This window comes from Lissotriton vulgaris, unplaced genomic scaffold (assembly GCF_964263255.1).
Source record: "Lissotriton vulgaris unplaced genomic scaffold, aLisVul1.2 SCAFFOLD_2626, whole genome shotgun sequence".
NCBI classification, from domain to species: domain Eukaryota; kingdom Metazoa; phylum Chordata; class Amphibia; order Caudata; family Salamandridae; genus Lissotriton; species Lissotriton vulgaris.
In genome coordinates, this window is record NW_028251576.1 from 34,955 (window position 1) to 52,152 (window position 17,198).

Genomic DNA, 17,198 nt, shown 5'->3' on the forward strand with positions numbered 1-17,198 from the left:
TGACAGTGAGTGCAGAGTGCGTGCAGAAACAGTGAGTGCAGAGTGAGTGCAGAGTGACAGTGAGTGCGGAGTGACAGTGAGTGCGGAGTGACAGTGAGTGCGGAGTGACAGTGAGTGCGGAGTGACAGTGAGTGCGGAGTGACAGTGAGTGCAGAGTGCGTGCAGAAACAGTGAGTGCAGAGTGAGTGCAGAGTGACAGTGAGTGCAGAGTGACAGTGAGTGCAGAGTGAGTGCAGAGTGACAGTGAGTGCAGAGTGACAGTGAGTGCAGAGTGACAGTGAGTGCAGAGTGACAGTGAGTGCAGAGTGACAGTGAGTGCAGAGTGACAGTGAGTGCAGAGTGACAGTGAGTGCAGAGTGACAGTGAGTGCAGAGTGACAGTGAGTGCAGAGTGACAGTGAGTGCAGAGTGACAGTGAGTGCAGAGTGACAGTGAGTGCAGAGTGACAGTGCGTGCAGAGTGCGTGCAGAAACAGTGAGTGCAGAGTGACAGTGAGTGCAGAGTGACAGTGAGTGCAGAGTGACAGTGAGTGCAGAGTGACAGTGAGTGCAGAGTGACAGTGAGTGCAGAGTGACAGTGAGTGCAGAGTGACAGTGAGTGCAGAGTGACAGTGAGTGCAGAGTGACAGTGAGTGCAGAGTGACAGTGAGTGCAGAGTGACAGTGAGTGCAGAGTGACAGTGAGTGCAGAGTGCGTGCAGAAACAGTGAGTGCGGAGTGACAGTGAGTGCAGAGTGCGTGCAGAAACAGTGAGTGCAGAGTGAGTGCAGAGTGACAGTGAGTGCGGAGTGACAGTGAGTGCGGAGTGACAGTGAGTGCGGAGTGACAGTGAGTGCGGAGTGACAGTGAGTGCGGAGTGACAGTGAGTGCGGAGTGACAGTGAGTGCGTGCAGAAACAGTGAGTGCAGAGTGAGTGCGGAGTGACAGTGAGTGCGGAGTGACAGTGAGTGCGGAGTGACAGTGAGTGCGGAGTGACAGTGAGTGCGGAGTGACAGTGAGTGCGGAGTGACAGTGAGTGCGGAGTGACAGTGAGTGCAGAGTGCGTGCAGAAACAGTGAGTGCAGAGTGAGTGCAGAGTGACAGTGAGTGCAGAGTGACAGTGAGTGCAGAGTGCGTGCAGAAACAGTGAGTGCAGAGTGAGTGCAGAGTGACAGTGAGTGCAGAGTGACAGTGAGTGCAGAGTGACAGTGAGTGCAGAGTGAGTGCAGAGTGACAGTGAGTGCAGAGTGAGTGCAGAGTGACAGTGAGTGCAGAGTGACAGTGAGTGCAGAGTGACAGTGAGTGCAGAGTGACAGTGAGTGCAGAGTGACAGTGAGTGCAGAGTGACAGTGAGTGCAGAGTGACAGTGAGTGCAGAGTGACAGTGAGTGCAGAGTGACAGTGAGTGCGGAGTGACAGTGAGTGCAGAGTGCGTGCAGAAACAGTGAGTGCAGAGTGAGTGCAGAGTGACAGTGAGTGCAGAGTGACAGTGAGTGCAGAGTGACAGTGAGTGCAGAGTGAGTGCAGAGTGACAGTGAGTGCAGAGTGACAGTGAGTGCAGAGTGAGTGCAGAGTGACAGTGAGTGCAGAGTGACAGTGAGTGCAGAGTGAGTGCAGAGTGACAGTGAGTGCAGAGTGACAGTGAGTGCAGAGTGAGTGCAGAGTGACAGTGCGTGCAGAGTGACAGTGCGTGCAGAGTGACAGTGCGTGCAGAGTGACAGTGCGTGCAGAGTGACAGTGCGTGCAGAGTGACAGTGCGTGCGGAGTGACAGTGCGTGCAGAGTGCGTGCAGAAACAGTGAGTGCAGAGTGACAGTGAGTGCAGAGTGCGTGCAGAAACAGTGAGTGCAGAGTGACAGTGAGTGCGGAGTGACAGTGAGTGCAGAGTGACAGTGAGTGCGGAGTGACAGTGAGTGCGGAGTGAGTGCAGAAACAGTGAGTGCAGAGTGACAGTGAGTGCAGAGTGACAGTGAGTGCAGAGTGACAGTGAGTGCAGAGTGACAGTGAGTGCAGAGTGACAGTGAGTGCAGAGTGACAGTGAGTGCAGAGTGACAGTGAGTGCAGAGTGACAGTGAGTGCAGAGTGACAGTGAGTGCAGAGTGACAGTGAGTGCAGAGTGACAGTGAGTGCAGAGTGACAGTGAGTGCAGAGTGACAGTGAGTGCAGAGTGACAGTGAGTGCAGAGTGACAGTGAGTGCAGAGTGACAGTGAGTGCAGAGTGACAGTGAGTGCAGAGTGACAGTGAGTGCAGAGTGACAGTGAGTGCAGAGTGACAGTGAGTGCAGAGTGACAGTGAGTGCAGAGTGACAGTGAGTGCAGAGTGACAGTGAGTGCAGAGTGACAGTGAGTGCAGAGTGACAGTGAGTGCAGAGTGACAGTGAGTGCAGAGTGACAGTGAGTGCAGAGTGACAGTGAGTGCAGAGTGACAGTGAGTGCAGAGTGACAGTGAGTGCAGAGTGACAGTGAGTGCAGAGTGACTGTGAGTGCAGAGTGATTGCAGAGTGCAGTCACTCAGCACCACCACATTATCAGTCAGAACCACCACAGCACCACTCAGCACCACCACAGCATCACTCAGCACCACCACAACATCACTCAGCACCACCACAGCACCACCATAGCACCACTCAGCACCACCACTGCATCACTCAGCATCACCACTGCATCACTCAGCATCACCACTGCATCACTCAGCATCACCACAGCACAAATATGTTCTCTCAATGTTTCAAGCTTTATTACAAATGTCACAAAAAGATGTTAATATTTCACTTCTGTTCTTGGATTTTGTTACAATAAAATACACTGAACATAATCTTCACAAAAGTTATTTACAAAAGTTTAAGCTATTGCCATTATAAATTACAATCACTTTTATTAAGTATTAAAAAACATTAAAAGCCATTGTTATTTGTAATATCAATACATCTAAGTCACGTAAATACAAATGTTGCATTACAAATGCTATAGGTGTCACATTTGCGAAAGTTATAACTATTTGCATTGTAAATGACAAAGCTATTAATTTAGCTATTTTCAAAACCAACACATAAATGAACATTTGGTGAATTTCCATTAAAATATTTGACTTTTTTACTAAGATATTATTATACTGTTTTATGCAAACAAAATTTAGATACTGCATAAATAACTTTAATAAAACATATTTTATATGAAGCTTTTTATGTAAAAAAAAACTATAGCATAAAGCAAAAAACAATTGCCATTTACAATGCTAATAGCTCAAACTTAAATAATGCGAGACCTATTGCATTGCAAATGCTTGTTAATTTAACTTAGCTACACCCACGACTGTGGGATCACTGTTACTATTAACATAAATGGTTTATCGTTTGTGGTTTTTTCAGCCAATAGTGTGTGTCTCCAGCGTAGATAACATGCGACCTAGGAAGTAATGGAACACGGTTTTGATCCATTTTCCACATTGTATATATTTCCTTTAGGTCGCCATACAATTGGCCTGCCTTCTTATTGACCTCCAGGAATAAGGTTGTATTTCACTTTTCTGTTCACTGTGTAGTACTGAGCACCTAGATCCTGAAGAATTGCCAATAAGGCAAGAAACATGTTGACCTGACCTGAGGGTCGTAGATGTCCTGCTGAGAACCTTCCCAGCACATATCTCCCCTCACACTAGTTTTAACCAAGGGTGTCAGCCATGCCAATAAAGCTCACTGTGGACTGACCCACCTTTTTTAATCCACCACCACTTCACAACTACACTTTCACTCGCCCTCTTACCCGCATGCACCATATGGCCGGAATAAAAGATCTCTGATAAAGAGCCCCTTTACGGGTGCCCGTCGGACGTTGCAGGGACAGTCTGACGAGGAGCAGAACCCGTATGATGAAGCATGACATCTAGCTTGCTAGGTGTGTGAGGGTTTTAGTTCCAAAAAGGGAAATGCCCTTTTCCCTTTTACCTTCCCTTACGCTGCACGCACTCTTTTCTTTCACATTCTCTTCGGGGAACTTTGTACCCCTCTTGTGTTACTATCCAAACTTCTTCCCAGGGGCAACTAAAATTCGGAGTGTTTTTGCATTATTGCCCCCACAGACCCTTGTTCTGTCACACCCCCTCCTGAGGTCAGCCCATAGGAAGGAAAGCTTAATCAATCAGAGTAATTTTAAAATCTGTAATCAATCTGTGGACATGACCACGTACAGTAGCATTCTTTCTTTCATTATTATTTACTCAATAACTCAGTAGTGCTGTGAAGCAATACAACAGTGAAAAGAATATCAAGATTGACTGTCTCTTATTTGTACATATGTAAACTATATAATACTTTGATTAAGTATCAACCCTTCGATGCTCATGACGAGCTCAGCTCGTCATGAGGAACAGTGACGAGCTGAGCTAGTCATGAACAATGGTGTTCATAGTATGTTAGCACAGGAGGGGAAAAGTCACAGCAGCCAAGGTGTTAAAAGCTTTCATAATCCTTCAAGTTGCCCCGCAGGTGACCTTGCTCACCCAACTGATGGTGGAGCTTGAGTGTTTGTGCAGATCAAGTGCATATTGCATGCATAATTTGACATCCTAATGAGGGGGTGGGCAAACCCACATTAATAAATGCCAATTGAAGAATATCTCACTGGTGTAAAAGATATCCAAAAACAATCTCCAAGTGGCAACATATAATTCATGAAGTACAGCAGCAATCCATAAAAATAAAAAAAATCCAATCCCCGAATGAAGAAAATCAAAACCGTCGATAAGCATGTGAAAAACCCCACTCCCATCCCGTGGAGAAAAGCCTTCAAATATTACGTTGGTAACCATTAGTTGTACACATTCCATTGTATTAGTTGAAGGTATAGACAAGTAAATCATCAATTCCATTGTTCAAGCAAGCCCTCTCTTGATGCTGGTATCCCTTGAACATCCTAATGAGACTTCACCGAAGACACTGATATAGGCAGGAATAGAAGTACAAACTGATATTGAATCTCTTAAGATAAACGTTAAAGATTAACCTAGCCTCAGATGCAAGCTTGTGGCACCAACGGATAGTGCGGGCCTCCTATACCTGAGCAGAGTCCAGGTGAGGTGAGGTCCATTCCCCTACCATTAAGGAATTCACTGTAGCCAAAGTGAGTCGGAGGGTGAAAGTCCATGGTTACTACAGGTTGTACCGTATCTAACCAGGTTTATCTTTATTTTTTTTGGTGATGGTGGTGATTCTCTCATTTCACTACTAGGAGTGCAACTATTATAAGAGCAGAGGCCCTGATGAATGCCAAAGGATTTACACCCGTCCGGCAGAAACATGTTGGCCCTTCTATAGGCAGATATCTGTTACTGTCCTTTTTGCACTGTTCTGGTTTTTAATTAGGAGGTGTGTCTTGTCCGCAGAATAAAGTTGTCAGAAGGAGGGCATTCCATCCTATTTTAATTTCACTATTTGTTTTGTTGCACTTGTCTATTCTACCATCAAAAGATCAGTCATCATGGACGTTTTGTTTATGTTGGTGGACCAAATCCCAAAACGGCGATAAGGGTGCGGGTTTTGTCCCTATGATCAAGGGATCAGCCTTTTATGCACAAGGGTTTGGCCAAGTGATATGACTGATCATTAAGTCTGTTTGATGGAAACCCCATTTGAATTGTTTGGACTGGTTAGCCATTTATGAATACCCTATGATGTATCGGTCTCTTCTATGCATGTATAGTTCACCCTTTTTTTCCTTTTTTTTCTCTCAAACACTGTCTTTGTGATATACACACTCAGAGATCTTGTGGACTCTGTTTTGACAGTACAGCTCTAATATTCAGCTGGTAGACCCCCTGTGTTTCTTGTGTTATACCCCAACCATTAGTTGTACACATTCCATTGTATTAGTTGAAGGTATAGACAAGTAAATCATCAGTTCCATTGTTCGAGCAAGCCCTCTCTTGATGCTGGTATCCCTTGAACATCCTAATGAGACTTCACCGAAGACACTGATATAGGCAGGAATAGAAGTGCAAACTGATATTGTATCTCTTAAGATAAACGTTAATGCTGCTATAATCGTGATGAGATTTGGTGCCACGTGGGCTTTTCCTCAGTCTAATTCAGCAGTGTTGAGACTGAACAATGTGTAGACTTCACATTTATCACCATGAGAAAGGAGAGTGTGCTGTCGGAACACATCAATTCACTTACAGAACTTCCTCTTCCCTTAGTGGCAGACAGCTTACAATTTTCCTGTCTGCAAAGCTTGCACTGGAATATTGTTCACGTTCCATTTTTTCTGTCTTCTCAAATGACTATGAATAGCAATTACACAGTTCCTAGAGGAGCTCCATACCACTTTATTCTCCTACTAGGGTCGGACATTTGCTTATATTCAGGGAGGTATATTTTGCCATGGTACAAAATGAATTTTACAGTCTGCTTCTTCCCCTTCGGCATAGTCACCCACTCATTTACAGACTGAAACCTTGTGGTTGATATATGTGCTGTTGTGCATGAAAGGGGCCCCCTTAGTCATGCGCCAGTGGCATTTTGAAAGTGAACATTTTTGCAACTTTCACACATCCTCTGCTGGTCCTGCTGCCTAGTACCCAGCTGCTAACTATCCAATGACTGGCCATTTCGACGAAGATGAAACACCTGTCCTCAGCAAGAGCAATCCGCATTGAAGCCATAGTTGATTCTATATAGGATTACTTACATTTAAAGAATTTAACTATTACAAAAGAACAAAGTTTAAGGTATTTGCAGCAGCCAAGTCGGTATGGTCTATGGTCTGGAAAAAAATCAAGCTGAGACGGATGAGTTTCTATACACCTTTATATAAAAATGAGCTACTCCCTGAAGTGTTCCATGATCAAGTTATGAAAAGATGGGATAGTGCTGGGGTTTGTACTATAGGAGATATCATAGATGATACGGGCATAATTTCATTTGAAAGGGCTTGTCAAATGTTAGATCGCAGAGACTTTTTTAAATACCTACAGATTAGATCAGTAATACAAAGGAAACTGCCCAGGGGAGATGATTTTAAGAGAGGATTTGATGGAATATATTCAAAATGAGAAGGGTTGCTCAATCTCACAATTATATGGGGCGTTGAGTGCATGCAAAGAAGACGATAGGACTAACATCCTTGCTAAATGGAGGATGAAGTTAAACTTAGTGGGAAACGAGGGGGAAAAATCGCTGCAGTTTGCTAATTCTATTGTTGAAGTTGCTAATTTACAAGCACAATGCTACAAAACCTTCCATGAATTATACTACACGCTGCATAAAATAGCACAATGGGGGGGGGGGAACTAGTGGAATATTTTGTCCTAGATGTCAAACCATACAAGCTGATACTATCCATATGTTTTCGGCATGTCCAAAATTATCCTTTCAAAAAGGCGATCAAAATATTTTTATGGGATGAATTAAGGATATCAATTGGCTTAACAAACGAGATTATGATCTTGGGTGTAGGGAGAGAAGGGCAGGATATCCCCCATCAAGAATTTATATATATTGCAATGGCCATATCCCGACTTTGTATAGCAACCCTGTGGAAGGATCCTAATCCCCCGTCATTTAACCAATGGCTTATAAGAATGCTATCAATGTACACATTGGAGAAATCATTGTATGAAAAAAAAAAGTCCGTAAAGCGATGCAATTAGGTAAACAGGTTTGGGCACCGGTAGAGCATTGGAAATCAAGAATAGAGGGGTAATCTATTCTACAATATTAGTTTATAACATAGCAATTCTTACTTTGTTTCTTGTTTTCATGAACTTTAGTTCGTTTGTGTAAAGACTTATATGACCTGTGAAATTATTATTTTTTTCCTCTCGTTCATAATGATGCATATCTGCTAAAAGAAATGTATATTTGGAATGAAATAATTGATTGTAATCATGTGGAACTGTATTCTCTGATGATGAATAATAAAAAAATGTTTTAAAAAAAAAAGCCATAGTTGACAATGGCACCGATGTGTGGAAGTACAGATGCTGAACCTCTGGTATGCTTGATAAACACATCTTTGAGCCTGACCAACAAGCAGGTAGACATGAAAATCCAATGGATCTTCGGGAGGGAAAGTCCCATTTTCACCAGTGGTAGACGTAGAATATTTTGACTTGAGTATTGTGCAGCTGCACGTAAAGAGATTCCCTTTGTAACCTCCAGGCCGTGAACATGTGCCCAGAAAGAGGGCAGCAAAAGCTGGTGGAATAATTTCATATAATGAAGATATGGGCTGTTTTGTGACGTGTAAAGTAAATCTAGAACATATTTTGTCAGCATTCTTTGATGTATTAGAAACATTATCCGAATATGCTATGGGCGACAAGTTGGGCAAAAATAGTAGACACACTAATGCTTAACTATTCGGGCCCGCCAAGGCTCTCATTGTGGCAGCAGCCACAAAGATGGTAAAGTTCTTTTTCCTCTTCTTTTTGCCCTAAAGATGGAGAGGGCAGAATACAGGCCACATTCAAGTCCTTCAGCATCCCTTGATGTGAAAGCTGACTGACTATTCAGTAGACCTTCTTTGTATAATTTATGCAGATTGAAATGTCTAAGTGTTTAGGTGCTCTAAGCAGTTTGGTTTCCTGAAAAGTCTTGTCCAAGCAAAGTATTAACAGTAGCTCGTTGCTTGTATCAGACTTACCTAAAAGCAAACCAAATTGTATCTGGCCTAATTAAGGCTCGCTCCATGATGAGAGAGCTGACAGCCGTGATATTGCTTGCCTAGAGAGCACTTCAGGAAATCTGCAAGACTGAAATGTGGAGAATACCACACCTTTCTGAAACATCAGTCTGTGGATACTGATGTCAGATTTGTTTCAATGATGAAGATCCCACAATTAGTCTTTTTTTTAAGGTAGCAATGCTGGGCCTTCTGTTGGAAAATCATGTCATCTGTATAAAGTCTCATACCTGATAAGTTACCTTCTTATAACTAAATCTCTTCACAGTTGATCTCTCTCTCATGAAATCCAAAAGCGAATGTCCGAAAAGGTGTGCTTTCCGTTGCAAAACGAATGTTATGGTTCTTTGAGGGAGAGGTTAAAGGCCATTGGAAAATGGACTCTCGAGAGATGAATGGGCTGTTAAGGCGTATAATTTTGTTTCTGATATGTAATGCTATTTTTTTATTTTTGTACTTTGTTTTGCTAACCTGACTAGCAGGCCCTACACTATTTCAACTGTGTGAATGCATAAAAGATAACTGGGAAAACTTAGCTCACCTTTTCATACATATTGTTTGATTCCAGTATACATTTTATCTTTAACTATATAAACGGAACTGGCTTCCCTTGCCCCAAATTTGAGAGGACAGTACGCACCTCACTGTCGTGGTAGGATGGCATGCCTGCTTGCATACAGTTGTAACCTGGTATTTTGTTTGGAAAAAATAACACTTTAAACCTAAAAGAATTTTTAATTTTTATTCTCAGAATAATTTCGCAAAGCTGAATATTTTACATTTTTAGGTTTAGAATTGAGACCTTTATATTAATCCATATGGCATTTGTTGCTTTAGGTTCTACACGTGTAGTTCGAGGTGAAGGAATGCCACAGTATCGTAACCCTTTTGAAAAAGGCGATCTTTTCATTAAGTTTGAAGTGCAATTTCCAGAAAGTAACTGGATTAATCCAGAAAAACTCACAGTAAGTGTACATTTTACTAATGTGCGAGTATTTCATTACTAGTTGTATTGCTGCTTTCAAAATAATAAGATTGCTGGGTCGTAAACAAAACCATTGAATTGGCATTAGAAAATTATATTGTATCAAACATTGGATATTAAATTCTCTCCCCTTTCACACAAGTTATGCATTGTACAGATCTGACGCCAGCTATAAATCAAGGTACACTGCTTTTCGCACTGCAGGTTAAAACAGCTGTCAGCCCATATGTTAAACATGGGTGATAACGGTGTTTCTTAGGCCCTTAATCGTAAACTTCATATGGAACAAATACCAGTAATAACTGTTTTGTTAAACTTAAAGTGGCGGTTTTCTCATGGTTTGTTTTTATTTATTAATGTTGTATTTCAAAGTCCTCAAATGTGCACTTTACTCACATGCTTGTACAATAAGATGTAGTAAAGTGCAGGTAAGTTGTTTATAAAGGATTATTCGAACTTTACAACTATAAAATGTATACACCTTCAAAAATACAGAACCCTACATTAAGTATACGAGAAATGTTTCAGAATACAAATCCTGCATTTTAAATAAGTCTTACATTATAAGATAGACCTATTGCCTGTTAGAATTACCATGACCAATTTATTCAGTTACCCAGCTCACTTAAAAATTGAAAGAAATGTTCACTACGTAACAACTAAAGCTAGCATCATCAAATTGTTACGGATTATTAGGTTTGCAAATTGCCACACCATCAGCCATATTTTGAGCCTCCAATTCAACCATCTTTCTGCCCGATATAAAAGTTTAAAAAAACAAAGAATCAAAAGAAAATGAAACTGGTCTTCAAAAACGATTTGAGACTAGCAACAATTTTAATGAAAAACTATTTGCCTATCATATTGTCGTGGATCTCTTAACATGCCCCTTTACTGTTGTACACAAATTAATCTTTGCATTTAGCTCATCCTGAAATTGCCTGGCTTAGTTTGTTGGGGACCTTTGAAGTTTACTATATTATAAAACACTTAAATCCTAATAGTAACTATTTCGATGGTCCAGGTCCTACGAGAGCCTTAAATGCCAAGGCAATAGTTCCTTATAAAAGATGTTCCTCCTCGAAATAGTTTGATTTTGTCTGCATACGAATAGGATTTCATTTTCGAGGTAACGAAATGGGCCAATTAGAAAAAATCTTCCGATACGGAGCGATCTTGTTACACATTTGGACAATCTACTAGATGTGGCATGGCCATTTTTCACCTCGCACGACCATCCATGTAAATATTTAAATATTCTTTATCATTTTATAGTGCATTCCTACCTCCTTGTTGAAAGCCCAGTGCATTCTTCTCCATGAATAAAGGATAAGTTGTCTTAGTAAACAAATGTATTTACTTGTAGTTAAATTGTATTTTTGCAGATTGGAAGGATGAAGGTTAATTATAAGAAATTGATGATGATTTTTAGTTTTTTATACTCTTTTTATTTGCAACAATAAGTGAATACAAATCAGTCAGTACATTAGTACGATCAAGTCGGGTACAGCATCAGAGGTACATGAATATTGAATAGTACAGCATAGAGGACATCAATATTCGAAGCATAGTGGTTCAGTCCATGGGATGATGATACTTAATACTAATAAAAACATCATGCTAATTTACTGAATGGAAAAAAAACTTGCAATACATATATTCATGTTCACAAGCTAGCCCTGTCATAAGCTAAAGAATTTTGAATTATTTCCTCAGGAACTTGAGGATCTCTTGCCAGCTAGACCACAGTACCCCAGCGAAATTGGTGAAACAGAAGAAGTAGACCTTCAAGAGTTTGAAAGTGCTCGTGGATCAGGATCAGGCCAGAGACGTGAAGCCTATAATGATAGCTCTGATGAAGAAAGCAGTCACCATGGACCTGGTGTTCAGTGTGCCCATCAGTAAACATTTGGAAATGAGTTGCACAAAGGATTTTCTTTTCAAGTTTTGCCTGGTTTATGTTTCAACAATCCAGCTGGATTGTATAAGAAATCCAGATGAACCAATGGACATCTCTGTTGCTGTATGTGTAACTTTTAAATTGGTTATATAGTATTTACAGAGTGTATAATTTAAACTAACCACAATGCTTACATCTTCAGTTTGAATGTTCTGTAGCAGAATAAAGCACTCAAAATGAAGACCCAACTCCCTCCTGGGTTTTAAGTTTCAGTCCTTGTTCCTGTGCTTTAATTTTACTGGTTCTCGTGTACATTTTAAGTTTCGTATTTTACATTGAAACTTCACTGTAAAATGTGTGTAGAATTTGTCCTGAAGCTTTGTATTTGGCCGCAATCGCATCAGCTGCTATAAAAATAGAATACTGAAATTCCTAGCTTGTATCTATGAGTTAGATGCATGCTAAGCGTGCTTTGCACACAAAGGGTGTACAGCAGGATGGGGCAAGAAAGAGCACAGCAGGAGTTGTAAACTTTGTTTTCTACCATCTTGTGACAGGTTCTTGAGATTAAGTAATAAAAGGCAGTTAGTGTTTTCATTTTTCTTGTATTACTTTTAAAATTGTTTCTTTAACTGCTGAAGTTCTTTTGGCGAGGGCTGTGCTCTTTTTTTCCCTTGTCTCCACTGCAATGCCCAGCTTGGCTATTTGATGTTTTTCTTCTGAGGTTTTGAGGAGCACTGTTAAATGTTGTACAGGAAACGCTGCACTTGGAGGTCTAGGATGACTTAATAAGTCACCTTAGATAAAGTATTCAATTTTTATGGAAAAAATAAATAGTACACTATAATGCCGATTAAACTCTTCAATGATATTCCAAGATTTAATTTCTTTATTTGGATTGTTGTAGCTCATGCAGAGGTCATATATTGTGCAGCAGAAGACCAAAGCAGTAGTGTGCCAAACTAAGACATTGTCTATATTAAGATCGGTGTTGTGCTCAGAAAGCAGTGGGTAAAATTTGCAGGGGGTGTGGGGCGGGAGTTAGAATCAGGGATTGTCTGACTGTTAGGTTTTTCAGAGGGCTGGTGTTGATCTGTTTAATTTTACAGTTTGTGCAGTTCTTGGATACTCTTTAATTTGAAGGGGAATTGGTTGCACTGAATGGAAAAACGTTGAAGCAGATATTTTAAAGAGACCTGATGAAAATACTGGTGCCAACCAACTTTCTTTAAAGGAGTGAGTGTTAGTGTAACTATTAGATTATAACAGAAGCTAGGATTAAATATCCTTTTAGTTTCATGTTATATGAAAAAGTCAAAATGCAGAAGGTTCCACATGACAATGGCCCCATATTTGCTGGACCATACATTTTAAGGGAAAATTTCCCCTTGATCCACTTGCTAGCAGTCGTAATGAATACCAATTTCTTCGCTGTTGTGAAAGAACTTTTCAGTTCTATTACAGATACAGAGACCAGAATTATGCCTTCAACCTCCACTTTATTCTGCAACAGCAGCCATTACTAATAAAAAAAGGTATGCTACATTTCCCAAAACTGCCAGGGAAAAGAATGTAGTTTGCAGCAATCAATAGCAGAATTCCATCAAATATTTAACTTCTGATGATAATCTGTCACCCTGTTTCTTCTCGCAACTTCATCCTTTCGGATTATGTCGGCAGAAAATATTTTTACATATTTTTTTACCACATCTCTGGCAATCACTTCTTACCATACCACTGCAACAAAGTCAAAACAGTCATAGGAAAACAGTGATCCATCCCAAGAAACACAATCCTAGTACCATATATTCTAAATATGGTACTCTGTCAAAAGTTAGAGGGTTCCAATTAAAATTGAGATACGCGATTCACTTGATGGGATAATCCTCACCTCAGTGGCCTTCATAGAACTGAAACATTCCTTCGAAATAGGTCCATTTTTTTTTTGTCGGACCCGGAGTGAAGATACATCTCCCACCAGCTTGATATAGAAGTGTGTGAACGTAGAGTCAGATGACCAGCCTGTTGCCTTCATAATATATTGCTGATGTGCACCTAGGGAGAAAGCCGTGGAGGCCACAGTTCCCCTTGTAGAATGGGGCCCATCGGATACCTCTATGCCGGTTTCCTGTATAGTCAGCCTCTCCCATCTTGCAATGGTAGATGAAGAGACAAGAAGAACAGTTATTTTTTTTCTTCTTCTTCTTCACAGCAATATGCTACTGTTATGTTTCAAGTAATCTGATGTCCTCTGCTGTAGACTCGTAGGCCTTGATGCATCTCAGAATAGACGATTTTGTTAAAATCTTGAAAGCTCTGGGTAAGGAATGGCTTAAGTATTATCCTTATTGCATTTTGAAATCATGATGGGGAATCAAGGCATGAACGTCTGGCACCCTTCTCCATGGAATCAAACATAGAAGGCTGACCTGTTAATTACTTCCTCAAAAAGTACTTGTTAGACACAAACCGATTCAACACTATTTACATTCTGCAGGTGGCAAACTGTCTGAGGTGGTGCAGACAGTCTGATCTGTCTCAGTAAATTATACACCACAAGTGGGGGACCACAAGGTGCTCCCCCACTGCAACACCATCTGCCAGGACATGGCCTGCCAAAATAGTGGATCTGGAGGAGTTTACTGACCAGTAAGCCTTAACTGCCACATCCTGCTCAGAAATGGAGTTCAAGACGCGACTAAGCTCATACCCACAGGAGATTCAAACTCTGTTCAAGATACCAAGCTCTTCGCCTTAAAGCAGACCTGTACCACTTGAGTGTACTGTATCCCCCCCCCCCCCACCCCCACACACAAACACACGGAAGCAAAAGTCTGTTACTCCATCTCTAGTAATACCATAGGACATGTGTAGTGGTGGGTCAGAGACAACTGACTTTCCCTTGGTTCACTTATTTAAATACTTTTTTCGATTTCAAGAAATAAATTAATGAAATGAACAGAAAGAAACGCACATCATTGCAGTATACATCTGTTATTCATGTAACATAAAAAAATAGATACGTTTAATAAAAAGATATCCTGATTAAAACCAGCAAGGAAAGACCTCTATGGCCAACACCCAAATAACCTTCCCTAGCACCCTGAGCTATAAACCCCCATAAAACCTTGACAAAAAAGACATTTGTGTTGCTAAAAGTTATACAAGTATAAAAAGGCAGGTGTGACCTTATATAAATCAGTACTGAAAAATAGAGGTATTAAAAACTGGTGTCGGAGGGTTTTATAAAAGGGGCAAATAACTACAATGTGGAAAGTATTGCAAATTGAGAGCTGATCACAAGAACTTAAGGGCAGTTCAGAGTGCTTATACCATGTTCTCGCAGGATAGAGCAGCTGAAGAAACGGACCCAGCCTAAAGTAGGTCAATAAACCACAGAAAATTTGCCATTTCAAGGAGAAGATAAGGCTCTATTCTTGTAATGTTTTTACCATGACCAATTTCCTATATGCTGGTTTTGCTGAGGCTTCCCTTAGCTGCCACCCTGAGAAGAAAGGTCTGCCTCAACCAGACAATGTCTTGTTTTCCTTGATATAAACCAACCAGGGAATATTGTGCCTAATGTCATCTTCATACTATTTGAAATAACTAGCCTATTGAGACTTAATTCTTCCTTCAGCCAGACAGCACATCACAACAGGAGGGATCACAACCGAAAAGAATCGATATTTTGCCTAGCTTCGTAGCGGTAAGTTTCAATTCTAATATGGACACGGAGGCGAGGATTATGCTTTTTCTTCCTTCACTTTAATCTTTATGCAAAACTCACAGCAGCCAGAAAAGCCATAAAATGATTTTTTATTTACAACCAGAGAAAAATACATCATTTGTTACACAAAATGAGCAAAATGAGTCCATAAACATAAACTCCCAGGAGTCCCAGATCTGGCATCGTAACGGAGTCCTTCCACCCTGTCCATGACCCCTAGAAAGCTCCAATACCCTGAGAAAATCTCTTTCTTCGAGCAAGTCACGCCTGAACGTTATTGGTCCTGCTTGGCTCCATCGTGTCCTGCAACATAAGAACCTCATGAGCCTACTGTACATCACTGTCACCCTAAAGACACCACAAGTTGTACCAACCGTAAGCAGGGTAACAAGGCTTGAGACAGAAAAAAAGAAACCAGGTTACTTATGTAAGTACGGGAGGGTTCGCACCAACGGTGCCACGGTAGGGATAATCCTTGCCTCCGTGTCCTTAATAGAATTGAAACGTACCGTCACGAAGCTAGGCAAATTTCGATTCTATGTCTGGACCGGAGGCTCAGATTATGCTAGTTCAAAGCTTACTTACATCTAACTGAACCACCTCCACCACTGGTTTAAAATAAAACCTCTTCTCTTGAAGGTGGAATCGGTTGACCAGTCCGCCACACTCATAAGGTCCTCTAACCGAGCTCCTAAAGAATAAGCTTTAGAGGCCATGGCGCCCCTAGCTGAATGTGCTCCAAACTGATGATGCGGTTTCCGTAAGGCAATCGGGAGTTGCCGTTCGCCTGGAGGGTGAAATTCAATTGTCATTTCCTCATAAGATTTCAGACAGTTCATCACGCGTAGCTTGGGCACATCCGCAAAGGCCGGATACGAGATTGTCCTGGTATCTGATTTAGTACTGCGACCCAGAGTAAACGTGACCCCTTCTGGGGAAAAACCCCTTGCCGTAATGTCCAATGCGTAATGTCCAATGCGCGGACATCCGAAACCCTGCGACAGGATACCAAACACAAAAGCATGGCTAATTTGGCTGAAAGCTCCTTCAGAGTAAGGTATCTATTAGGCTGCCAGGACAAAATGATTCAGGACCAAATTAAGGTCCCAAAGGACTGAGTAATGAAGTTCCGGGGGTAAAGACAAACTGATCCCCTGCAAAAGCCTACAGACGAATGGATGTTCCCCAATTGGGGCACCGTCCACCAGACAATGAGCTGTCGAGATTGCCGATCTTATCGCATTGATAGGTCTATAAGCCAAACCATCCTTAGTCGGCTAGGAAATTCAACACAGGAACGACGCCCGTGACCACGGGATCCAAATTCCGTCGTAGACACCAACGCATCCACTTAGTCCACGCAGACCGGTAGCGTTTAGACGACCAGTGACTCCTGAAAGCCTCCATGCCATGAGGTGGAGGGATCCTTGGAGAGTGAGGTGGTGACGTTCCACGTCCGGATTCTGCAGAAGATGAGGGAGCGGGGGAAGTAGGATTGGAAAATCCCAGAAGAGTTCCAGAAGAACTGGAAACCAGACTTGAGACCTCCAACAAGGCATCACCACCACCACATCCGCCTTCAACCGGCAAATCTGGGCCGCTGTTCGAACCACCAATGCAAACTGAGGAAAGGCGTAGCCCTTCTCCCGACAAGTCCTGTAGAAACACGTCCGTAGCTTCCGCCAGAGGGTTGGGCCTCCAGCTGAAAAAGCGCGGAAGCTGATGATCCAGACGGGATGCAAAGAGATACGCTGAGAACGGACCCCAGAGGTTCTCCAACCACTTGAAGACTTGAACATCCAGCTTCCACAGGCTGGAATCCCTCCGATACCTGGAGTGCCAATCTGCCACTTGATTGGCCTGGCCCGGGAGATACTCTGCCGTTACTGAGACTTGGTGTGCCAAACATTACTCCCAGAACTCTTTTGCT

General features: G+C 41.9%; 1 protein-coding gene across 1 annotated transcript in view; it reads left to right on the forward strand.

The window, feature by feature from the left end:
- The window catches only part of LOC147662842 (dnaJ homolog subfamily A member 2-like), a 43,385-nt gene extending 30,976 nt beyond the window's left edge, over positions 1–12,409 (forward strand). Inside the window, exons 2-3 of the mRNA XM_086950864.1 lie at positions 9,491–9,618; positions 11,355–12,409. Of these exons, the coding sequence (XP_086806990.1) occupies positions 9,491–9,618; positions 11,355–11,543 (317 nt within the window). The 3' untranslated portion in view covers positions 11,544–12,409. The remainder of the gene's footprint in view (positions 1–9,490; positions 9,619–11,354) is intronic.
- The last annotated feature ends 4,789 nt before the right edge of the window (positions 12,410–17,198 follow it).